Source organism: Geotrypetes seraphini, chromosome 4 (genome assembly GCF_902459505.1).
Source record: "Geotrypetes seraphini chromosome 4, aGeoSer1.1, whole genome shotgun sequence".
Taxonomy (NCBI): domain Eukaryota; kingdom Metazoa; phylum Chordata; class Amphibia; order Gymnophiona; family Dermophiidae; genus Geotrypetes; species Geotrypetes seraphini.
The window spans coordinates 231,373,059-231,399,614 of NC_047087.1; the positions used below are offsets into that span (position 1 = coordinate 231,373,059).

A 26,556-nucleotide genomic window follows, 5' to 3' on the forward strand; every position below is an offset into this window, starting at 1 on the left:
GGAGAAAAACAGCTTGATCTGGAGGCCCCTAACAAACCGAGCCATGTCCCTGTGCGCTATAAAAAAATCCAAGGCAGTGGTGGGAACGAAGGAAAGACCCTTCTCCAACAGTTGGGTTTGTGCATTGGAGAGGGAAACCCCCGATATGTTAACCACTAGGGACCCCTCGCCTGCGAACGTGTCACTGGAAGGTTGTATGTCTGAGCTGCGTTGCGGTCTGGATATCCCCTGCGGCCCCGGGACCGTCTTCTTGGGCCTCTCCTGGAGCCTCGGCCTAAAAAACGAGCTGACCCCATGTAAGAGCTACGTCCACTAGAATCACTGGAGGACGAGCCATCATCAGTGGGATACGTGGTGACCTGTGGCACTAACATAGAGGATCCCTGAGGCTGCATCCAGGAGTATACATACCCTGATGCATAATCCTCAGCATCCCTATGAAATTTCTTAATTTTATCCTGTTTAATTTTGTTGCGATAATGCTCATGTGATGCCTGTAAATCTGGCAAGCACTGAGCAAATAATGGAGATGAAATAGGGTCAGAGGTTAATTTAGACTGTATCTCAGTACTCTGTTCATTGACTTCATGAGAAACTTCCTGAATGGTGTCAATCAACAACACCATCAGATCCAGGGAGCACTTATTAAGAATTGCAGCCCATTTGTGCAGAAAGGGGTCCCTATTGGTGAACATACCAGGGGGTTTGTGAACCCTCAAACCCCGTGGGGTATAATGATTTTTAATATATTCCACCAAAGACATACTTTGTAAATCTAACTTAATTAACTCCTTCTGTAAATTGCACCACGTGTTTTTGTTAGCTATCCTGATTGGACCATCAAAAGGGCTTATCGTAGAGCACGTTATGCCAATCCTGAGCTATTACGGTCTCCTGCCATCAGGCCACCCTTAGATCAGCAAATGTGTGTCATATTGTTTTCCAACCAAGCTCACCAGATAGCGAACATCGTGAGAAAGCACTGGCATGTTCTGGATCACCATCCTGTTTTTAAGAAGGCTCCCTGCATAGCTTTTTCTCGTCCCAAAAATTTGAAGGACTTATTGTCCACGAGGAGCCGGACTCATATTGGGGGCAGCCATAAACCATGTGGCCACTGTGACATGTGCCCCCTATCTTTGTCTATTTCCAACTGGCAACATCCCCGGACCCAACGCACTTATCACCTCAGATCTCAAACGTCTTGTGATTCTGAATGGGTAGTTTATGTCATCATCTGCCCATGTGCGTTGTGCTATGTGGGGCGGACCAGCAGAAGAATTAGAGTCAGATTGCAAGAACATAGGAGCCGGATTCGTACTGGATCTCACCCTGCCCCCCTTTTGCCGCACTGTGCTGAACTTGGACATCGGTTCACTGATCTGTCTTGGTTCGTGCTCGAGCAAGTTCCTTGGGATTTCAGGGGGGATAGACAGTCCCATTTGAATCTTAGGGAACAATATTGGATTTTCCAATTACAATCTGTCTATCCCAATGGTCTTAATGAAAGTGTGGAATGGAACACTATTATCTAATAGGGCCCTTGGATTTGGGTTCCAGGTTTCTGTGGGGGTTCTTTGGCTGGGGTTATTGGGTCGTTTTAGGATGGGTTATGTTTCTTTTTCTTTGTGTGTTTGTGTATTCATGGGCGTGTTTTCGCCCTTGTGTGTGATTGGTTCGTATGTGGTTGCATGATTGGTTGGTGTATGACGTCGCCTGTAGATCCGTTTTAGGCGCGTGTGCTCTTCCGCCCGGGCACCCCGCCCTCCAGCCGACCTCTTCGTTTGTGTTCCGTCGGGGGTCAGGTTCCTGAAGAAGGGCTCCTCTCGAAACCAGCGTGGTCGAACCTTTTCTCCTGGCGCGGTTTTTGCATTTATTAGTCTGTGAGATGGTTTCAGATAAGTATTGTATTTATTTGGTATCCTTTGTATGGTGATTTTTGATTTCGTTGTGTGGTCTGGGGGGTCTGGCTGGCAGGGTTTGTTTGGGGGTCGTTCAGGTTTTTTGTGTTGAGTTTGATTTACTCACTTCGATTGATTGATTCGTTTGATTTAGTGGACTCAGGTCCCTTTAAATTTCAGCACACTTAGGGTGCTCGATGATGGTATGGGGGTGGAGGCTTACCGCCTTGACCCAGAAGTGAAGTGTCGGAGCTGCGCTCCTATCACTGATGGTTCACACTGAGAGCACCCTTCACTCTTTATCTATATTATATTTATTTAATTTTGGTCTGTAAGTTGTGAGCCAATTTTGGTGTCCTGAGCGTCCCCCACACAAACCTTGATGTGACTAGGTTGCAGAACAGATATAGACAGAAATGCAATCTACAGAAAATCAGAGAGGAGAAAGTGGTGTCATTGTCTCGAATGGCTGCTTAGTGTGTTAGAAAGCTGGATTAGGAGTCTCATTCCAATTCCATTCTATAACTTCCCTGAAGTACATTGCTCTCTCCCTTCCTATTATTTTGTTTCCCATAATTGTCTTATCTACTATCAACAATTTGTATTTCTTTTCCCATTCTTTCCTCTTGTTTTAATGTTTGTAAGGTTAGTCTTTAATATGTTTTGCAAGGTTTAGTTGCCCCCTAAAATTTTGTAATTTTATTGATGTGTACGTCGCTTAGAATTTTGAATAAGCGATCAATTAAATTTATAATAAAACTTGAGCTCCTAACCCTTTCTTTTTTTCTGGTAATCCACTTCCATCCACGAGTGATCTATGCTACATCTGATGTCTTCGAATCTCCCCTGTGCCAGTTCCAAAGAGACTTTTATTTGTTTTGCAGAGTTCTACTTAAATTTATTTGGAATAATAAGAGCCCCAGAATATATAGTACAAATAGGGGGGCAGGGAGAATGAGGATTCTTAATTTGTTGCTGCATTATAAGGCTGCCCAAGTTAAGGCCATTGCTGAATGGTATCAGAATTCTAAATCTAAAGTAGAGCAGAGCTTGGCAGAACCTATTCAGTTTTATTTCATCCCAAGGTTTTCAACATTATCTGAGACAGCTAGGTTTGGAACTTCTTGGAAAGTGAATCTACCAGCTATCAAGGCATGTCGCCACAACTAATAACCCTTTCTGCCTGGATTGGGGCTCAGTATGTTCAGGCATTGGGAAATACTTGGGGTCTTTAAGTGGCATGAATTATTTGATGACGGTAAATATTCTACTCCTGGTGGAATTCTGCACAAAAAATTCAGTATTCTGCATAACAAATTTCAAAATTTTGCGCACAAAATTAACAAATTCTGCAAAATTCTGCATTTATATGTCAAAGTTTTAACAATATTTTTGCTAATTATTATCCATATTCCATTTAAAATATTTAAAATGTTTTTCTGCTACCTTTTGTTGTCTGAATGTTTTATTTTTTCCATTGACATCATTATCTTACAGTGAGTGGGAGTCAGGAGTTGAAAGCAGCCTTGAAAAATTGGGATTTAGCTTGGAGTTGAATACTGCTTGAGACGGAGCATGATGTATTGACTCAGGCAGTCTGTTCTAGGCAGCAAGATAGAAGGGATGAAGTCTGGAGATGGCAGAGGAGGAGAAGTGTACGGATAAGAGGGACTTACCTGATGAATGGACTTTATAGGGGGGGGAGTGTAGGAGGAGATAAGTGAGGAGAGACGGGGGACTGCAGAGTGTATGTACTTGTAAATCAGTAAGAGGAGTTTGAACTGTAAACACGTTGACATTCGCGCATACTCAGAGGCCCTCCAGGCACTGCCCCAAACTCAGGGAAAACAAGATGAGGTTCAGGTGGGGGTGGAGAGGAGGATAGGTGCCGACGCCGGAAGTGACACGTCATGTATCTTTCAATCCCTGGCGGCACACCTGGAATCTCGCCGCGGCACACAGTTTGTGATTCACTGGTCTAGAGAAACAAAAGGATGGGAATGTAAGCCACTAGTCCAGATGCCCCAAAAACAATGATAAAAGATTGACTTCTCAAAATTCCATATCTTGATCTTGATCTGAAATAGAGAAAGAAACATGTCAGATGAAATCTAAGAAAACCTTGGCATAAGGAGACACAACTCCCTTCCAGTTCACTCCCCAAACAGTTGTGCTCAATGCCATGTTGGCTCAACATGCTAGCTTGGAGGTAGGAGTAGTTTTTAAGATCCTCTATTCTTTTTGACCCCATCCACATACTCCTCTTATGGCCAGTATTTGTCAGAATTGATACAGATTGTTTTGAGCATTTATATTCACCAAGCTGGAACTCGAATTTTATACTGCCATCCTACTAAATGATGCCACGTGTAATAAATGGAAATAAAGCAAAATTAATTCTTTTACAACTCCATTCTGTTCCTGAACCTTTGAGTAGTGAATCTCTTCTCATAAGAATTCTTGTAAGAATCTTCATTTATGTGCTTTTTCTCCTCCTCTTACCTCTGGGCAGTCTTTCAATTCCTCAGTTGTCTTCCTACAAGCGAGACCGTAGGATCTTGTCTTTTCTGCTTGTGTTTATTATTCTTTAAAAGTGCGCTTTTTTCTGAGATAGAGCCTCCATATGGTCTTCTCTGCTGCATTCATGAAGTTTTACAGAATAGACCTGGTGGCCATGCGGGATTCTGCATTTGGATCTTCAATTCTGATAGCAGGCTCATCGGTCCCACCCTAACTTTGAGGGACTGCTCTGTTACGTCCCGAAAGTTCATGAATAGAGTGGGGTTGTACAAGAAGGAAAGATTAGGTTCTTACCTCGTTAATCATTCTTGTAAACCCACTCTCTATTCCTGAAGCTCGCCCTGTCAGCTATAAACTCGTCTACAGTCTTCCTCAATAGGTACCGGTAATTTGGACTTCTTGTTCCTTTGTTCACCTTAACAAGAATATAATCCACTTATTCCGTTTGTTCAATCCAAGGAGTCTCTATACATCTTTCTCTCACACTTTTAGTGCAGGTTGAGCTCTAATTGTTAAATTGTTTGTTCTGTTTTCTTGCAAATGTTTGAATTTGGTTATTTGTTTTGAGATGTGATAATATGAAGAGATCAGACATGTTTCTTGGGGAGTATCCCCATACTCTCCCTCTCCAGATTTGCTATGCATTGAGGAGTTGAAGAACAGCCCAGAGGTAAGAGAGGAGGAGCAAAAGTATTCAAATGAAGCTTCCTACAAGAATTCTCATGGGAAGGGATTTGACTGCCTGAAGGTTTAGAAATAGAGTGTGGGTTTACAAGATAGAAGATTAATGAGGTAAGAACCTAACCTTTTTCCTTTTTTGATTGCTTTCAAAGGCATAACCACTTTCAGGTCAGAAAAGTACAATGATAAGGGAGCTTACAATGAAACTTCTAAGAAGTATATTTAGAACAAACCAGAGAATTTCTTCACTCAACAAATAAGCTCTGGAATTTGGTGCCAGAGAGAGTGCAGTAAAAGTGTTAGTGTAGCAGGTTCAAAAAAAGTTTGGACAATTTCCAAGAAGAAAAATCCATAATACATTAAAGTGGGTGTGATAAGCAACATGTCTTTTGGGACCCTGCCAGGTACTTTTGACCTGGATTGGCCACAACTAGAAACAGAATATTGAGCTTGATGGACCTTTGCTCTGTTTCATTATGTCAATGCTTATGTTCTTAGGTACCTCCCTTTCTTCCCATTTATATTATATCTGGGACTTTTTTAGTGCATTTTTTTAAAGCCATTCCCACAGGTAAAATGTTTTACTTGTAGAATGGGCTATTGAAAATTTGCCATATTATATTGAACAAAATAATGCATTCAGTAGAATAATATAAGTATTTCTAGCTTCATTTAGCATAGGTGTTCCTCGGATGACAGGAAGGGGATTGAAACAACGCATATAGGAGCCCAAAGTGTAGTAAGTTTTTGGACTTTGTGCATTACAAAAGTATAATGTATGCTAAATGCAAAGCCTGTGTGATAAATGCAGGGCATATGTCTAGTATATGCTCTACATTTACAGCATGGGGCAGACACTTAACACATTATATATGGTGCTGCTAGATAGCACATTCCCAAAGAAAATTCTGTTACATCTACTCGGGAGTCCATACGTTAGGTAATCAATCCATTGCCGCAAAACGGTTTTACAGTAGTGTGTCACTCACAGCTTTGAGCACCTCCCTCATTCCCAGTGGAGTGGAGTGCCACCTTCAGTTTTTCCTTCTGCAAGTGAATTATGCAAGCTTTGGTGCCCTGAGACCCCTTATTTGAGGATTCTTTGCCTAGGAAAGGACACAGGTTCCGTGGAGCCGGGTTGCAGCTCACAAGGCAAACCTTCAAGTGAACCTGTGGAGCCAGCCTGCTGTGTGTCATTTCAGGGCCCGGGGTTCGTTCCTCTGGGAAGCCAGCTCACCTTTTGAATTTTTCAGAGGCTTGAGTGTAGGCTGTGGGTGCCCCGAGTAAAAACCCTCAGGGTATCAGGGAGCCAGATGCATATTCCCTCTTCCCCCATTGCACATCGAGGTCAGGGTCCGTCTAACTGACAGCCTGAAGATTCCCTGGTTTGGAGCCATTTCTTGGAAATTCTGAGGCAGAAATTCATTAGCGGCTCCAGTGCACAGGCCTTCTTTTTTCCTGCGCAATTTTCACTCCCTGCTTGAGCTGGCCTTGTCTCACCTCTGACATCACATCCTGGTCCCTTGAGTAAGAAGTGACATCAGAAGGGTACCAAAGCCAGCTGAAAGATGCACCAGTGAACTTCTCAAGAGGTATGCAGGATGGGGGTAGTCGGAGAGGAGAAGAGACACTGGTTGGAAAGGGGGAGGAGGTCAGGCACAATTGATCATGGTTCATTGTGGCTGTGTTTAAACATCCCATGATTAAATGACTGCGATGAATCATCCCATTCCGATTCCCCCCAAGGGTCTTTTATTGGTATCTTGGTAGCAGGATTGGTACCCTTCTGCTCCCATTTGGTACTGTGATAGGATGTAAAATAAGAACATAAGAATAGCCATACTGGGTCAGACCAATGGTCCATCTAACCCGGTATTCTGTTTCCACAGTAGCCAATCCAGGTCACTAGTACCTGACAAAAACACAATAGCAAAATTCCATGCTATCGATACCATTGCCAAGCATTGGCTCCCCCCTGACTTTCTCAATAGCAGACTATGGACTTTCTTTCAGGAACTTGTCCAAACCTTTTTTTAAAACCATCTATGTTAACCGCTGTTACCACATCCTCTGGCAACACATTCCAGAACTTAATTATTCTCTGAGTGAAAAAAATATTTCCTCCTATTGGTTTTGAAAAGTATTTCATTGTAACTTTGAAAGTCCCCTAGTCTTTGTAATTTTTGATGGAGTAGAAAATTGATTCACTTGTACCCATTGTATACCACTCAGGGTTTTGTAGACTTAAAATCGTATCGCCCCTTAGCCATCTCTTTTACAAGCTAAAGATCCCTAACCTCTTTAGTCTTTCCTCATATGAGAGGAGTTCCATTCCCTTTATCATCTGGTTACTCTTCCTAGAAGTAATACTGCAAGTCTATCACTAGGGATCATGGTGGTCATTATTCATCCCAGCACAGACCCAAGAAAAAGCAGAGGGGGGACCACTCCTATCCAAGCTCACTGAACTATCAGTGAAAACCCCTTGGTAGGTTCGGATGGGGGAGGAGGCACTTAGGCCAGGGGTAGGATGTAATCCCAAGCGGGTGCTATCGAGTGTCACAACCAGACACAGAAAAACGCATTCCCCATTCATTCCCCCCCGATCAAAGAAGTAAAACGATCAAAACTACACGACGGCCTCCTAGCCACTCAAGCAGCATGACTGGACAACCAGATCTCCAACCTTCTGATGTCCACCCCAGACTACAAGACATTCAGAAAAAAACGAAAAACTATACTTTTCAAGAAATTCCTGGAACAGCCCTAACCTCACGTGCTCTCAACAACACTAAAATAGACAAAGGATCTACCCTTTACTATCATAGCAAGGAGAATTGTAGTTTATAAATCTTCTGTTAAGCCTCCTTGTTCTTAACTACCAAAGAAATATCAAAAGATCTACTCTCTACCACTCTAGCAAATCTATTGTTCTCCCATTGTAACCCTGTCTATAAATCTTTTGTAAGCCGCCTTGAACCGCAAGGTAATGGCGGAATAGAAATCCCTAATGTAATGTAATGTCACTGTCAGAGAATGATTGTAGCAGGTTTCCAGGTCTTGCCGCAACTGTAGAAAGAACCAATGTTTCAGCATGATGGCTGAAACATTGGTTCTTTCTACATAGAAGCGGCAAGACCTGGAAACCTGCTACAATCATGATGCCAGCCATGGAAGCCTAAGAGAACGTCAGAGGGAAATGTTGGTAGGGGGTGTTGAGTGTTGGGGGAGAATAGAATCATCACTAATACTAACTGCATTACCTATTCTTAAGGTTGCATTAAGTACAGCTGCACTATGGATGATCATAACAGTGTGCGGTATTGCACCATGCGCTTGCTGTTACTGACTCCTCTATCGTGGTCACTTATCATCCTTAACCTAAATTAAGCAGCTAGTGTGGGATTTTTACCATGTGGTAAACCCGTGCCAGCTGCTTAATACAGCTTAGTTAATAGGATTCTATACTTTTGTTTGAAAACAGGAAGTGCAAATGTTTGTGGGTACCTTTTCCTTTGATGAAGTGAAAGAATGTGTACTTTTATTTAGAAAATGTGTGTGAAGTCTGCAAATAAAATATAGCCACAGATGTTTGTCACAACAGTATCACGTTGACTAGAGATATGGTGGTATGGAACAATGTGCTTTGTATAAACACTATTTTAAATGGTCATCATTTTATTTTTAGAGAAAAATTTACGCATGTGATTGAAGAAAATCACGGTTATCTAAGCCGCATTAGCACTTTGATTCAAGAAGCTAAACAGGAGCAAAATAACAGTTTGATGGTAAGTATGAGAAGGTGTTTGGAAGATCACTGTTTTCCTCCAGGCTTTCCCTTTTGGAAATGTAAGATAGTTGAGGGAAGGAGGATGGGCATATAGTGTTAAGTCCAAAGGTGAGCTTACAAATGCAAAATAAGATTTCTGTTGCTAGTAGAATGGTCTCTCTTTATATTTAAGCTCGTAGCTGCCAAGCCATCAAAGGAAACTATCATACCGTGTTTCCCCGAAAATAAGACCTACCCCGAAAATAAGCCCTAGCATGATTTTCGGGGTAGGTCTTAATATAAGCCCTACCCCAAAAATAAGCCCTAGTTAGATCATCCCCGAAGCCCCTCCTGAATGTCCCCGCGCTCCCCCACCACCAATCCCCCTGCGCAACATCTTTCCATCTCTCCCTCCCATCCGAACCCCGCCGACCCACTGCGAGATAGACATACCTTCCTCTAAACAGCAGCATCAGCAGCATTTTAAACAGGCTTCTTGGTGGTTTTCTCCTGCCAGGTCCTACCCTATGCCGCATCGCTGTAAGACCAATATACCTCCCTCCAAACAGCAGCATCGGCAGCATTTTAAACAGGCTTCTTGGTGGTTTTCTCCTGCCAGGTCCTACCCTATGCCGCATCGCTGTAAGACCAACATACCTCCGTCCAAACGGCAGCATCGGCAGCATTTCAGACAGGCTGCTTCACGGTCTTCTCCTGCCACGTCCTACCCTCTGCCGCATCCGCGACGTGGCACAGGGAAGGCCGCGAAGCAGCCTGTTTAAAATGCTGCCGACGCTGCTGTTTGGAGGGAGGTATGTTGGTCTCGCAGCAATGTGGCAGAGTAGGACCCGGCAGGAGAAGACCGCGAAGCAGCCTGTTTAAAGTGCTGCCGATGCTGCTTTTTGGCAGGAGGTATGTTGATTTCACGGTGGGAGGGTCGGCGTGGTCCTGCTGCGCAGGAGGATGGGAGGGATAGAAAGATGCTGTGCAAGGGTTCTGTAACTGGTGCTATTTTTTCCCATTTCATGTCTTACTGCAGCAGGTGACAAGCAGTGCAGTTCAAGCATGCCTAAGCATCAGCCACTACTGTGCTGTTGCACGTTCTCTCTATCTAATCACTGGAATCTCTTCTTCTCCTTGGGCTGCCACACACACAATCTATCCTCAACTTTTATCAGCTGCTTTCTTCATGTCCTATCATGTTTTTCATGTCTTTGCATTCTTGCTTCTTTTCCCCTTCTCCCTGCGCTGCTGTTTTCAGTTTGTATAACTTCCTTTGCTGCTGCTCTTTCCCCATCTTCTTTCATGGTCTTTTGCTACAAAGCCTCTGCTGCTTGGCTTGCAGTTGTCGTCAGTCCCTTAGATTGAACTTTTAGGGAAAGTTTTGGGTGGCACTGCCGAACATAGACTCTATCACTCCTTCTATGGCATTGATGGATAAAAGCTGTGCTGTATAGATATATATATCAGTTAGTTACTGCTCTATAGAGTTTTCTGTCCCTTAATATGTGCTGTACATATAAATATGGTTCCAAAAAATAATTTAGACTTGAAAAGGTTAAAAATATTTTTAATTCCAATCGGTCATCTTTCAGCCCCCACATTTTAAAACCTGGCCTAAATCACTGATTTTTATATTCCTTTATTCTTGCTTTAAAGGTATCTATCTATCTGTACATCTGAATTGGGAGCCTGAGTAAAAACTGCTTACATATCATGTGATTTTTTTTTTTTTTTTTGTCTGATTATGTGCAATTTTGAAAAATTTTATTCTTATCTTATAACAGTGATATCATAGGTATGGTCACATTCTTTACACTTTGAAAATTGATTTATTTATTTAAAAAATATATAAATATTATCATGCAAACCTCATTATTGGAAAGATAGTTAAAAACCTGAGATTTCTTTATGGTTTGGCATTATGCTTGTAAAGATATTTTCAGTAGTCTTGATTACTACATTTTATTTATTGTTTGATCTTTAAAAAAAAAAACAAACCCAGCCGTGAAAGTACTGAAAGAGAAATGACTCCTAACATTGAAGCCTAGAGTAACTAATCATTTATTTATTTATTTATTTAAAACATTTATTTACCGCCTTAAGTCTAGGCGGTTTCCAGTATCAAAACAGTCATAAAATTCCATAAAATAGATTAACAAGACATCACACATTATCTACATTCCAATAAGTACATGAATAGAAACATAGAACATAGAAACATAGAAAGATGATAGCAGAAAAGGGCTACAGCCCATCAAGTCTGCCCACTCCATTGACCCACCCTATTAAGTCTGAGTGCTAATGACCTAGTTCCTTAACTCGACCCTTGTAGGGATCCCACGTGGATGTCCCATTTATTCTTAAAGTCGAGCACGCTGGTGGCCTTGATCACCTGCACCGGAAGTTTGTTCCAGTGATCTACCACCCTTTCTGTGAAGAAAAACTTCCTGGTGTCACCACTAAATTTCCCTCCTCTGAGTTTGAGCGGGTGCCCCCTTGTGACCGAGGGTCCCTTGGGAAAGAATATATCGTTTTCCACCTCGACACGACCTGTGACGTACTTAAATGTCTCAATCATGTCACCTCTTTCCCTGCGCTCCTTTAGGGTATAGAGCTGCAGTTTGCCCAGTCTTTCTTCGTATGAGAGACCCTTGAGTCCAGCAACCATCCTAGTGGCCATCTGCTGGACCGACTCAGCTCGAAGCACATCTTTCCGGTAATGTGGCCTCCAGAATTGCACACAGTATTCCAGATGAGGTCTCACCATGGTTCTGTAGAGTGGCATTATGACTTCAGGTTTGCGGCTGACGAAGCTTCTATTGATACATCCCATCATTTGCCTTGCCTTAGATGAGGCCTTCTCTACTTGTTTGGCAGCCTTCATGTCTGCACTGATGATTACTCCCAAGTCCCGTTCCTCTGAAGTCCTAGCTAGCGTTTCTCCATTCAAGGAGTATGTTCTGTATGGATTTCCGCTGCCGAGATGCATGACCTTACATTTTTTAGCGTTGAAGCACAGCTGCCATGTCGAGGACCAGTTTTCCAACGTGATCAGATCCTGCGTCATACTATCCTTGAGGTTGCTTTCACTTACTATGTTACACAGTTTGGCGGCGTCAGCGAACAGTGCTACTTTACCCTTTACCGGGTCAAGTCCCCTATGAATATGTTGAAAAGGGACGGTCCCAGGACTGAGCCCTTCGGCACTCCGCTAGTCACCTCCGATGTCTCAGAGAGGGTGCCGTTGACCACCACCCTCTGAAGTCTTCCACTCATCCAATCATTGACCCATGCAGTTAGTTTCTCACCCAACCCCATCGATTTCATCTTGTTTAATAGTCTACGGTGTGGGACACTGTCGAAAGCTTTACTGAAATCCAAGTATACTATGTCCAGAGACTCCCCTGAGTCTAGCTTTCCTGTCACCCAATCAAAGAAGCTTATAAGATTGGATTGGCATGACCTGCCTCTGGTGAATCCATGTTGGCAGGGATCCCTTAGATTCCCTTCATCCAATATCGTGTCTAATTTACCTTTAATTAGAGTTTCCATGAGTTTACACACTATTGATGTGAGACTCACCGGTCTGTAATTCGCAGCCTCTGCTCTGCAACCCTTTTTGTGCAGAGGAACGACGTTTGCTGTTTTCCAGTCCAGGGGGACTCTCCCTGTACTTAGGGAGAGATTGAAGAGCATGGCTAATGGTTTCGCCAGAACATCGCATAGCTCTCTGAGCACTCTTGGGTGCAAATTGTCCGGTCCCATGGCTTTGTTCACCTTGAGTCTTGACAGTTCTCTGTAAACATCAGCTGGTGTGAACTTAAAATTCTGAAATGGATCTTCCATGCTTTGCTTTGCTTCCAGCCGTGGCCCGTGCCCTGGTGCCTCGCAGGTAAAGACTGAACAGAAGTAATCGTTCAGTAGTTTGGCTTTTTCGGAATCTGTTTCCACATAATTCCCGTCTGGCATTCTAAGGCGTACTATCCCGTTTGCGTTCTTTTTCCTGTCGCTAATGTACCTGAAGAAGGATTTGTCCCCTTTCTTAATGTTTTTCGCTAGAGTTTCTTCCATTTGAAGTTTGGCCTCCCTGACTGCTGTTTTGACCGCTGCAGACTTGGTCCTGTATTCAATGCTTGCTTCTTTTTCTCCCGTGCGTTTGTACGAGAGAAATGCTCTTTTCTTTTCCTTTATGAGGTACGAGACCTCATCAGTGAACCATTGGGGTTTCTTTTTTCTTTGTTGTTTAGTTACTGATTTTATGTAGCGGATAGTTGCCTCATGAAGGGTCGATTTCAAGGTTGACCACATACCCTCCACATTATCTGTTACTTCTTGAACCTGAAGCGTCTGATGGACGAAGTCTCCCATGCGTGCGAAGTCAGTGCCCCTTGTTTTTGTTTGTGATCTAGGGAAGCCTTTCCTAAGGTTAAACCATATCATGTTATGGTCACTGGTGGCTAGTGGTTCTCCCACCGAGATCTCAGACGCTTTCCCCGTTCGTAAGTACCAGGTCCAGGATGGCCTGGGCCCTAGTAGGCTCTAGTACCAATTGTTTGAGCCGTACTCCCTTCATGGACGTTAATATCCTCCTGCTATCACAAGTTATCGCTGAGAGTGTATTCCAGTCTACATCAGGCATTTTGAAGTCTCCCAACAGAACAACGTCCCCCCGTAAGGTGATATTCTCAATGTCTTCAATTAATTCAGCATCCTTGTGCTCAGATTGCCTAGGAGGTCTGTACACCACCCCAAGGTACAGGCATTTTTCTACGCCTCTGGCCAGGTTTACCCAGATGGATTCCCCAGTATACCTGACATCCGTGATCCTGATTGTCTTGATGTTTTCTTTGATGTAAAGTGCTACCCCTCCTCCTAACTTACCCTCTCTGTCCTGGCGAAGCAGGTTGTATCCTGGTATAGTTATATCCCACCCGTGAGAGTCTGTGAACCATGTTTCGGAAATTGCTACTACGTCTAGGTCTGCATTAACTATTTCTGTTTCCAGTTATAGAAATTTATTCCCTAGGCTGTGTACGTTAACATAGATAGCTCTCCACTCTTTTTGTTTACTAAGCTCATGTAGAGAGCAACCCATTTGAGTTAAAGTGTCCCCTAGCGAATCTTTTGCAGGGTACTTACCTTAGACTTAGAAGCGGAGTTTTGGTTCACCACATCAGGATTGTTACTTACTGCTCCGATGTAAAAGTGGGTACTCACCCCCGACTTACCTAGTTTAAAGCCCTTCGAAGTAGGTGGGCTAGTCGGTGTCCGAAGACGTTCTTACCTCTGTTGGTCAGGTGGAGTCCGTCTGGTCCCTGTAGTGCCTGTAGTGCCTCTCCGTGATTCAGGAATCCGAAGTTCATTTCCCGGCACCATCGTTGTAGCCACTCATTCGTCCTCAGGATACGTTCTTCCCTGTCCCTTCCTCTGCCCCTAACAGGAAGAATTGAAGAGAATACTACCTGTGCTCCTGTCTGCTTCAGCCTCTTTCCCAGAGCTCCGAAGTCTCTGGCTATGTCCTCCAGGGTGTTCTTGGTAGTATCATTCACAGTCTGTGTACATGTGACAAGCACATATCCAAAACAGCGTGAAATCAATATCTCTTACATATAGGCCTTGACAAATAATTTGGCAGGAGAAAGCCGGCATCCCTCCTGTCAGTTTCGCGGGGATGTGGGTCGGTCCCCAGTGCCGACTCAGTTTGTCATATGTACAAGATGGAAAGATTTCTTGCAGTACAAAGGGGGTATTTTAAAAGGTTTCAAGAGGTGTGGAGGCCATTAATTGATTATTATAATGATTAAGATTTATTCTTTTTCCTTAGGGGATAATTTATAGAAATGGGGTGGGGTGGGGGGATAGGATAATTTAATTAGCTAGCGGTATATTTTAACTGATTAATGGATATAAGAAACATGGTATATAGGTATGAATAGAAAAGGAAAGAGGGTAAATTTATTGGAAATATGTTGTTATGAAATATAAGGGGATATATGTACTATGATGAGATATATATTGTTGTGCATTACTTTGTATAATAAAATGAATAAAGAGTTTGAGGAAGAAAGGGTGGGGGGAGGGACAGATTTAATGTAAGATTAATTGTATTATGAAAGAGGGATGTACAAGTATGTATAAGTTTGGATGAAATATTTTGTTGATATGGGAAGGGATGGGAGGTGGATGGGGGGTATTAAAACATGTATAATAATATTGTTTAAGAATGTCAAGTGAGTTATGTGAATTAATTGTAATAATATTGTACACTTGTTGAAAGAAATAAAAAGGAATAAAGATTAAAAAAAAAAAAAAAAAAAAAAAAGGGGATGCTGGGGAGAGCCGTCTTCGGCAGGGTGGGGAGAGTGTGTGCTTTATTTTTTTTAACACAGATATTTTGCACATCTGTGTTCATTAAAAAAAAAGAAAGGGAGAAATGGGGATTACAACGAACCTTCGCGCAAATCATTTGCATACAAAATTTTTAGTGCATCAATAGCTCTTTAAGAATCTGCCAAGGATTTTCTACAAATATGAAGCTAACCTAGCTGAAAGATCAGGAAATATGGCAGCATTTAAGGATGTTTGGAGTCTTTTAGAGGTTTTGTAAAACAATGCGTGTAATGGAATGATTGACCTACCGTATGGGAGGTAGGGTGGGGGTTTGGGTTAGGGAGAGGGATGGGTAGATAATGACATGTTTCTCATTAAGAATTTCTAATGTATGTTTACACGTTTATAGTATTTGTGTATTGTATTTTCTGTAAGATGTTAAAACTTAATAAAGATGGAACTAAAAAAAAAGAATCTGCTAAGGATCGGAGCAGAGAGGACCCACGTGGTCTTAACGATCTTGTTTAGTTCATCTAATCCTCAGTATCTTAGTCTGATTCTCAGATTATGGGTGGCATTTGGTTGCTGAAAAATTAGTTCAGAGGATGCAGATCATGCATAGGGTTATTTGAGCACAGCCAGATCATGCATAGGGTTATAAATCTAAGCAGCTTTCTCACACAAACAAATAATGGAAAAACATTTAGGCCCAGATTCTCAAAATAGCACTGTTCGGAAGGCGCCCGAATGTTGCCTAAGTTAAGTGTTTTAATTGGCCATTAATGGTGCGGTAATTGACTATACCATTAAAAACCAATTAAAAGCTAATTAAGAAAAAAAAGGTGCCTGAATCACGTCTACGCAGATGCGTATTGGCGCTGAACCTTAAAAGTGGTGTGGTTATGGGCGGGGTGATGTTCTGCACCATGAAGCATGATTCTATCTCGGAAATATGCACCAAAAATGTAAGCCTGTAAAACCTTGGCCTACATTTCCGGTGCCTATCTTTGACGCAGACCATGATTCTCAAAACGGTGCCATAGTTTGAGTGACATGTATTCAGCACTGTTTTTTTTTTTTCCAGGGGCCGGCCAATTCCAGCGCCGTTTTGATAATCTGGGTTTTAGTATATATGCTCTGAGGTGTTTTGAAAAGTTGACAAAAGAAATAAAATAAATGCAAAGATATACAAAATCATAGGAACAGTGTATAGGTGATTGGAGGAGTAGCCTAGTGGTTAGAGCGCCAAACTGGGGGAGCCCAGTTCAAATTCTGCTGTTGCTCCTTCTAAGTCAGTTAAGCCTCCATTTTTTTCAGATATAAACTTAAAGGGCAAGTCTATAAGTGGGTGCGTCATGTATGTGTAAGTGCCGCTTTAATTGGTACTTGTGCAAGCAATTACATTAAGTCAATGGTCTCAAACTCAAACCCTTTGCAGGGCCACATTTTGGATTTGTAGGTACTTGGAGGGTCTCAGAAAAAATAGTTAATGTCTTATTAAAGAAATGACAATTTTGCATGAGGTAAAACTCTTTAGTTTATAAATCTTTCCTTTTGGCTAAGTCTTAATAATAATGTAATTTATAGCTAAAGAGACATGATGCTATATATGATTTTGTTATAACTCAAAATTATTGTACATGCATGTTTTCTGCAAGCTCATCCCTTAGTCTATTTTTTTATATTTTATGTTTTTTCAATTATTGATGTTATAATGTCTAACCCCATTTATAATGTTGAGATTCTGATGTGCAATTGCAAATCTGTATTTTTTGGTAAAATAGACTAAAATATTTTATAAAAGAAAATTTTACTGTTGAATTATTATTTTTTTTTTGTATCTAATATAAGAAAACCTATAGTTTGGTTATTTTTTTTTCCAGAGTCTCGATTGGAGCTGGTTGAAATAATGTTATAATCCAGTGAAGTGAAAAGTTGATGCAACAAAAATCTACTACCCATATCCAGAGTTCCCTTTACTACAGAGATGACATGAAATCAGATGGCAATATTACAGACACTATATGGATTGATGTTTACTTCATCTAGCTGAATTTTTTCAGTGGAGGTTGTACTGTTTTATGGTGCATACCTTATTTTCATTCATAAATAAAAACCGAGCCAGGGCTTAGGAACAGTATGTGCATATTACACTCAAAAATATTCACATGTCTCATAAAATCACTTGACATTACCAATTTGGTCACTTTACTTGACAAGTATGACTTACTCTGACATGTCATTGTTAAAAAAAAAAAAAGTTATTTTTTTTTTGAAAGAGGCACTTCGTTTGTGCTCCTAGTTTTACTTTTACTCTAGAAATTCTTGATGTTTCAAAAACTTGCAATGAGGTCAATAAGATGTAATGCTAAGATAAACTAGATTAGTGACCCCAACACACACATAGATTAACATGCTTGATAAGAGTTTTCACTGTTGTCCTACAGAGACTTGGGGCTCCTTTTACAAAGCCAAGCTAGGGCCTTAACGCACGGAATAGCACACGCTAGCTGCTACCGCCTCCTTTTGAACAGGCAGTAGATTTTCGGCTAGCACGCGCTAATCCGGTGCGTGCGCTAAAACACTTAGCTCACCTTTGTAAAAGGAGCCCTCGATCTTGGTTCCGGGTACCTTTTCTGAAGAAAAAAGTTTGGTACCATTGCACTAAGGGCTAAATTTCAAGCTCAGATTAAACTTTATAAAATATTACAAAAATGTGGTTGTTCTTTGTTATGAAATTTTGCATGTCTCTCATGTAAGGTTTGCATAAAATATCCTACAATTTCCATTGCTAGGCAAAAAAGAAAGGGCAAAAAATTTAATAAAGCTGCCACAAATCATTTAGCTTCTGCAATTTCAGATACCACAAGTTTGGGCTCAAAAGCATAAGCTAAATGGCCCATCCAGTCTGCCCATCCACAGTGACCATTATCTCTCTAACAGATTCCACGTGCCTATCCCAGGCTTTCTTGAATTCAGACAGTCTCTGTCTCTACTGCCTCTTCCAGGAGACTGTTCCATGCATTCACCACCCTTTCTGTAAAAAAGTGTTTCCTTAGATTACGTCTTAAATCAGGTGTGCCTCTGACAGAATTCCCCCTCTTCCTTCTAATCTAACCATGGCAGCAAATCTATCAACTCAGTCACTGACTACAGCAACCTTTATGAATGCACAAAATTTTCCTACTATGTGCCACTATTTTCCAATGACAGTGTTGTTTCTCTAGTTTCTTCCTAGGCCGAGCCAACCTGAGTCAAAGGACAGTATCTTGTAAATCAAATCACTTTCCTACATGGCACCACAAAGCTTTGCAGTTGAGCCATCAAATCTACCCTTTTTTTTTTTTTTTTTTTGAGACCTGCCTTTTTTAAATAATCATTTTCTTGGCTTGAAAAAACCTAAGCATATAGAAAATCAAGTCAAATGAAAAATGGTAGTTGCACTTTTTGTATAATCCTCGTCGTAATATAGTGATAGCCAATACAAAAGCACAATACTTTAATACTTATGGAATTGACATTGTATGCTATCAGGGATTATTGTTGCCGTAACGCATAGCTGTACATCATTTTGGATGAATCTCTTCTTTAAAGTCAATTTATCCCAAAAAGTAAATAACTAGGTTGCTACCTCATCCCACTCTCCCAAAAATTCAACCCCTTTGACAAACTCTAAAATTTCATCTATCAATCTTCCCAATCTTCTGAATCTCCAAGTTCTTCCCCTGCCCAGATCTCATCTGCCCCTTCAGCCCTCTATGCTAGCAGCTTTTGTCACTCTCTCTATAGCCCTATTTACCCATAGACCATATTTTTTACAGTAATGTTGGGAAGCTGCTTCAACTAGTAGCAACACTAGATTAGTGTAGACTGATTTAGTTGTGCTTATCTCTGGAAGCCGGAAAACAGTAGAACCACATGTTCTGTGCTTTTTGCTTCTTCTAGGCTCAACACTGAATCAGTGGGTTCTCTGCACTGTTAAAAAAGATGAAGTCCACCCGGGGTTGGATTGGAATGAGAGATTCATGGGAAGGATGACTGAAGAGTACAGTGAATTGGGTGAGGAGTGGCTTAGTGGTAGAGCTGCTTCCTCTACACCCAGAGGTTGTGGGATCAAATCCCAGGGATGCTGCTCTTTGTGACCCTGGGCAAATCACTTAATCCTCCATTACCCCTCTCCCTTAAAAAAGCTAGTTTTCCAATTAGTAGAAGGAAGGTGTTCATCCTATTTCCTGCAGCATAAGGTCAAACTGCATGCAAGTCTAATGAGTTGAATCACTGGAATGAGGGCTAGACAGGTGGGGGAAAAGACAAGTTAGAGAAGAGAGGGCACACCCTTATCCTGTTGAAAGTTGTATTTTCATTATCCATTATCTATCCTTGTTTGAAACTAGCATGTGCTGCTATAATATGTAGATTTCACTGGTTGTAAGTGAGGAGTCTTATTGTTTGAATTCTCCTAAGGATCTCTGGTGTGGATTGTCCTTGCTATTACAAATTCTTCACCTATTTCCCTCTCCTCTCACAATTTTGAATCTTGCAGAAGCTTACAGTTTAAACAAAATTTTTAGCATTAACTTAACAGTTATGAGCATAAATTCCCTGGCTTTAAGTAACACTGCTCAACTTCTGCTCAAATAGAGGTTCACCAAATGGGCAGCTGATCATCTATCCAAGCTAAAACTCCTACTTGATTTTATGTCTTGAAAGTGATGTGTCTGGGTTGTCACTTGGGACTTCATTCTTGAATGGCATAGCACTAATCCATCAAAAAGTATACAAGCTGAATATCCAAAAAAAATAACCAACAAATATTCAGAATAAAGCTGCTAATAGTGGAAGGAAACAGGCTGAAAGGCAAGTAACTAACATGGAGAAAAAGACCTCAGTGTTTCAAGGAAACAACCAAGAAACTATATGTTCAGTTATAAACTGCCATGCAAAACACATCCCAGGTCAAAAAACTCCATGGAAAAGATTCATAAAGATACAGTTTAAAATACACAAGTTAAACTGCAAAAAAACCCAGCAAAAAACTGTAAAAACTTGCACTTATCTTCCATTCATCTCCCACAAGCAGTGGAAATAAATATCCGTTGCTCCAATACGGAACCAGACACACTTTTCAAAGAATGAACTCAGTATTCCCGACAGGCCCTGTTTCGCCAAGTGGCTGCGTCAGGGGAATATCTTTAGAAAGAGAGCAACTGCTTCAAAAAATCTCCAAGATTTTTTGAAGCAGTTGCTCTCTTTCTAAAGATATTCCCCTGACGCAGCCACTTGGCGAAACAGGGCCTGTCTGGAATACTGAGTTCATTCTTTGAAAAGTGTGTCTGGTTCCGTATTGGAGCAACGGATATTTATTTCCACTGCTTGTGGGAGATGAATGGTAGATAAGTGCAAGTTTTTACAGTTTTTTGCTGGGTTTTTTTGCAGTTTAACTTGTGTATTTTAAACTGTATCTTTATGAATCTTTTCCATGGAGTTTTTTGACCTGGGATGTGTTTTGTATGGCAGTTTATAACAGAACATATAGTTTCTTGGTTGTTTCCTTGAAACACTGAGGTCTTTTTCTCCATGTTAGTTACTTGCCTTTCAGCCTGTTTCCTTCCACTATTTACAGCTTTATTCTGAATATTTGTTGGTTATTTTTTTTGATAGCACTAATCCAACCACTCAAATTGGCAGAGATGCTGGACCCCTAATGATCAAGTCATTTGGGCTGAGGGGTCAGAGACAGTACCTGCATATAATGTGTACAATATTGCATATGTCTAGTAGCATTATAGAAATGATTAGTAGTAGTGAGGGAAATATTATAAGCTGAATGGCTGGTGTCAACGTGTGGCGCATGCTTGTAGGAATTGCATTGGTGAAGGGAGCCTTTTGGGTGCAACAGCATATGAGTGTTCTTCAGCATGTTCCTGAAATACTATTACTATTTATCATTTCTGTAGTGCTGAAAGGCGAATGCAGCATCATACATTTAACATGTAATAGATGGTCCCTTTTCAGAACTTACAATCCTTATTTAATATTTTGCTTTTTCTAGCCTTCCATCATTCTGAATATATCTGTATATTTTTGTTCTCTGCCTACTTTCTCATTTTTCATAGGATGTGCTTCAAATTCTGTCATTGGTGTCAATCAGTGGGCCTCTTGACTGGCTGTCCCCAGTAGGGAGATGGTGATATCTAGTAGGAACTAGAATTGGAGTTATTCAAGTGCTTACTAGAATTGTTCATTCATCCCTTGCAAGTCTTTTTTGTGTGTGTGATTTTTATTTTTTCTCTTCTTCCTTAACCCATTCCAAGGGCTGCTTTTGGAACATCCCTGTCAGTAGCCTCTAACATGTGATAAAGTAGTCTCACCACTGCATCCTGTCAATTCTTTATGATCACAGTCTTCTTGCAATTACAAGAGAGTGTATTTGGGGAGCCTTTAAATGTAATGAATTTGAAGTTAGTGCAGGAGTCCCAATTATCTGCAGAGGGATGACAAGCTCCAACAATAATAGTTGATGGCCAGAAGAATCTTAGGGTGCAATTGAGTGAGCATCATATTGTACATAATGTGTGTCCCATTGACCCTCCTATTAGACATGAAGCTGCCTCACAGCCATTTGTGACCATATAAATAGCTGTCAAGCTCAGGGGTTGAAAAGACCTGGACTGAGAGCAGGCACATTTGCATACTGGCCACTGTGCCTCCTCTGTGCCCAGTGGGGCTCTTTGCTGTGTCCCATAAGTTTCCACTGTCAAGGTGGCTCTATATTCACCAGTAATTACTCCCTTAGTGGCTGTTTGTTTCTGAAGTGTTGTTAGCATTTGATGGACTCGTTAAGTTTGAAACACTCTAGCAACATTAGTAGGTATCAGGAATTTTGGAGAGATCCAGGGAGTAAAATTGGTTTGTTCTCTTGTTGCCATCAGTCCTGAGTGTGGTGAATGTGTCTGAATGCCTGTTCTGCTTATCCTGCCTCTCTGTGGTGCAGGGGTTCTCAACCTAGTCCTCATTTCGCACTTTGCTTCTGGTTTTCAACATACCCAATTTGAATATGAATGAGTTAGAGTTGCATTCATTGCCTCTACTATGCAAATCTATCTCATGCGTACATATTGTGTAGTCTGACAACCTGACTTAGTAGCTTCAATGTGCATCCCCTTGTATTTTTGGAAAGAATAAACGAGATTCACATCTACCCATTCCACTCCACTCATTTTATAGACCTCTATCATATGTCCCCTCAGCTGTCTCTTCTCAAAGCCGAAGAGCCCTGGCCTCTTTAGCCTTTCCTCACAGGAAAGAGTTCTAGCCCCTTTATCATTTTTGTCACCTTACTTTGTACCTTTTCTAATTCTGCTATATCTTTTTTTGAGATAACAGTGCATATAGTATTTGAGGTCCAAGAATCCGCTATAATAAAACCCTTTAGCACGCGTGTGGCCGTGATCTGTGATCCATGGCTCCATGCCCTTGCATGTGCAGTAGGAGCCTGCGGAGGTTTGCGATGCATATGGCGGTTTCCCAAGCAACGTTCCTGCCCCGAGAGGAAAGATGGCAGTGTCGGATTTGGCATTACTGCTTCTCGGCCTCCTCTTCCATTGCTGACACCTGGCCCCACTTTTGTCACTCCCACAGAGCTGTGCGGCTGCGGGGCATTTGCTAGGCTGGCCCACATACCAGTTCTGCTAGACAGGGGGGGAGCAGGGAAGGGGTGCTGCTGGACAGGGGGAAGGTTAAAAGGAAGGGAGAAGGGCTACGTCTAGACAGGGGGAGCAGGGATGGGGTGCTGCTGGACAAGGGGGAGGTAAAAGTAAAGGAGAAGGGCTATTGCTGGACAGGGGAAGCAGGGAAGGGGTGCTGCTGGACAAGGGGGAAAGATAGACAGACAGAAGGGGCAGGGAGAGAAATAGAAAGAAAGACATACACACAGGGGGCCAGGGAGAGAGACAGAAAGAAATGCCTAAGCCTACACATCTATTCTAGCACCCGCTAATGTAACAGGGTAAAAAACTAGTGAGATATAATACTCTAGGTCTATGCAAATAATGTACCTATTACTGAGATCTATTCCCTTTGGGGTAGTATAAGGACAGGTACAGGACAGGTGCTCTTAAAATTGTCCAAGGAAACCTAGTGCATATTTTGTGCAATATATGGATAGGTGTTCCCAGAGGTAAGGTTGACACATGCATATGTGCGTATTCTAACAGATACATAAACACACAAATATAAAGCATATTGGTGCATATATAAAACAGGCACAACCTAAGTATCCTGTTATGAGGTTAATCACTCTTCACTCTGCTTCCCAAATTGTGCTGTTTTTTGTTGGGTTTTTTTGTAATCTGACAGTTACTATAGCTACACTCTGTTCCATTAAAGCTTTGAGTTTCTTCATTATGACAAATTTACACTGCACACAAAGTGTATGACTTTATAGGTAGGTAGTGGTATAAAAAGAAAATGACACCCACAAAAAAGTGTACATGCCAGCAGAACTGGGATGAATAATTCTTTATTCAGTAAAAGGGTACTGAATAAAGAATTGTGTATTTTGATCCCTTTCTTTGTTCTGTACTTGCCTTTTTATTTAACAAAAATGACAATTGAATCAGGTTGGGCAGACTGGATGGACCATTCGGGTCTTTATCTGCTGTCATCTACTATGTTACAATGACAATGTCAAGAGAATTTGGTTTATGAATGTATCCAAAATGGTTAGCTACATGACCATATTACATATTTAAAGTCCAGGGGAAGGTGTTTCACTTCATACAGTCTTTGCTCCTTGTAATAATGTATAATATATCTAGTCTTGTATACAATTATTTTTAAACTGTGTTCATTTTAGAATACAGGTGTTAATGTATTTCTGTAATTGTTTAAATCATTTGCCAATGTTAATATTTTTATTTTTAAAATATGAAAATGTATATAGTGGAACAAATAAAATAATTTTAGTAATTTAAAAATGTTTTCATTAATATTAGTTTTGTGTTAGATCAGTAAAGTTTTCAACATAGTTGAGATTTATAAGAATGCAATAGCCATCAAATATTGAAAACTTTTATTACACACATTTTCTTTTTTTTTTTTTTATTAAACTTTGGCAATGACTAGAGCCAGAGGAATGCTAGATTTCACAGGGAGAGAGATTAACTGAGGATAATGCTGTACATTAAATCATTTGTCTATTGTGCTGTATTTATTCTAGAGGTTTTATTTCCAAAAGGATATAGACAGAGTAATGACAACCCAAAGAAGTGGTGCAGAGTCTGCAGCAAACATATGAAATGAGAGTGGGTGAAGGATAAGTGCCTTATGGATAAATTAATACAGGTGGGTCCAGAAGGAATTGGGACTTTTATACCACCTTTTTGTAGTTATACAACCACACTCAAAGCAGTTTACATACAGGTACTTCAAGCATTTTCCCTATCTGTCCTGGCGGGCTCACAATCTATCTAATGTAGCTGGGGCAGTGCAGGATTTAAGTAACTTGCCCAGGGTCACGGAGCAGCACAAGGTTTGAACCTACAACCTCTGGGTGCTGAGGCAAGTGCAGCAATTTGCTATCTGATTCCAGTTGAGACCATAGGCTTAGGAGAGGAAGCAGAGACATCCAAAAATAAACCTTGAACATCTTCCATAATATGCACTCTGTATAGCTTTCCATCCAAATAAAAAGTGCAAATGGATGCTTCCATTTATACTTGATACCTCTGTCCACCAAATAGCAAGTGTAGGGTTTTAGCTCCCTCCTCCGACGAAGTGTAACTGCATCTAAGTCTTGAAATATTTGAATGGGATAGGAATCCCAGTGAAAGTCCTTTTTTTGTGCTGCAGACATTATCAATTCTTTCAGCTTAAAGTCAGTAAAACAATCCACAATATCCCACGGGAAGATAGCCCACTGGCGTGCCGAAGTCCGATGTGCCCGCTCAATACCAATGGCCTCAGGAGTCGAGGTATCAGCTAATAGGGAGCTCACAAGCCGCTGAACTATCAATTTACTGTCATAATTGGGAGATTCCGGAAAGCCCAAAAATCTCGAGGTCTTCAATTTTGCCTGATTTGCAGTCTTGAATAGCAGACTCCACTGCAGTCAGTGTGTTCATCCAGTCTCACAGCCTCTAACACTCTGCCATCAAATTCCTTAATCTCGTCTCATAAATCAGCAGAGAGACGTGTGAGCTCAGAACGAACTGCTTTAAGATCTGATTTAATTTTCTCCAGGATCTGGCAAAAGCCTAACAAGGGATTGGACACATCCAGCTGAACATTTTCAGCAACTGCGACCCACTGAGATCCTGCACAACATGCTCCATGCTCCGTCACCATTTTATCCTCACCAAATGGCTGGAAAGGAGGAGGGCGATAAGCAAAACTGGCTAGATCCTTTCGTGTCATAGAGCCACTAGGCATACTAACATGAAGACCACCTTTTCCAGCAACCGATTCTCCCCAGAGAAAAAAGAGCTCAGGACCTAAGTGGCCATCTTGAACAGTGACGTCACATTCCCCTCTGAAGAAACTTTCTGAAAACCAGATGTTGCAGATGGAGCAGGAGATGTCAGCTTTGCAAACTGCTGGTGCATCACGAATAAAAGCTTCATCTTACATGGCAAGATGGAGGCTTGGGAGAAACAGATTAGGTAAGAGTTTAACATTTTGATCTTTTCCTGTTATTGTGTATATGTCACATTGAATAGCTTCTGATGTTTAAACAAAACATTAATACAGGGAACCTGGGTAAACCCATAATACAGTTTTTGCATTATTACTTCATTTATTTAAGGAACAAAATTATCCAATATCACCCAAGTGAAAATGTAACTCCTCCCTAACTTAATAACTGGTTGCACCACCTTTATCAGCAATGATGGCAATCATAATGATGATAAGGTGGCCAAACAGGTTGAAAAGGTAACAGTGAAAGCTAGAAGGATGCTAGGATGTATAGGAAGAGGTATGGCCAATAGGGTAAAGGAGGTATTCATGCCCCTGTATAAGACTCTGGTGAGACCTCATTTAAAATATTGTGTACAATTCTGGAGACCACCTCAAAAAAATATAAACAGGATGGAGCTGGTCCAAAGGAAGGCTACTAAAATAGTTGGTGGTCTTTGTCATAAGGTATATGGTGACAAACTTAAAGATCTCAATATGTATACTTTGGAGGAAAGGCGGGAGAGGAAAGATATGATAGAGACATTTAGATACATATATGGCATAAATGTGCATGAGGTGAGTCATCGGAAAGGAAGCTTCAGAATGAGAGGGCATAGGATGAAGTTAAGAGGCAGTAGGCTCAGGAGTAATCTAATAAAATAATTTTTTAGAGAG

General features: G+C 41.2%; 1 protein-coding gene across 3 annotated transcripts in view; it reads left to right on the top strand.

The window, feature by feature from the left end:
• The window catches only part of CHUK (component of inhibitor of nuclear factor kappa B kinase complex), a 197,292-nt gene extending 177,286 nt beyond the window's left edge, over window positions 1–20,006 (top strand). For all 3 annotated transcript variants that reach the window (XM_033940253.1, XM_033940256.1, XM_033940254.1), the window contains 2 exons: window positions 8,791–8,890; window positions 17,088–20,006. In XM_033940253.1, coding sequence (XP_033796144.1) covers window positions 8,791–8,890; window positions 17,088–17,114 — 127 coding nt within the window. In that variant the 3' untranslated portion in view covers window positions 17,115–20,006. The remainder of the gene's footprint in view (window positions 1–8,790; window positions 8,891–17,087) is intronic.
• The last annotated feature ends 6,550 nt before the right edge of the window (window positions 20,007–26,556 follow it).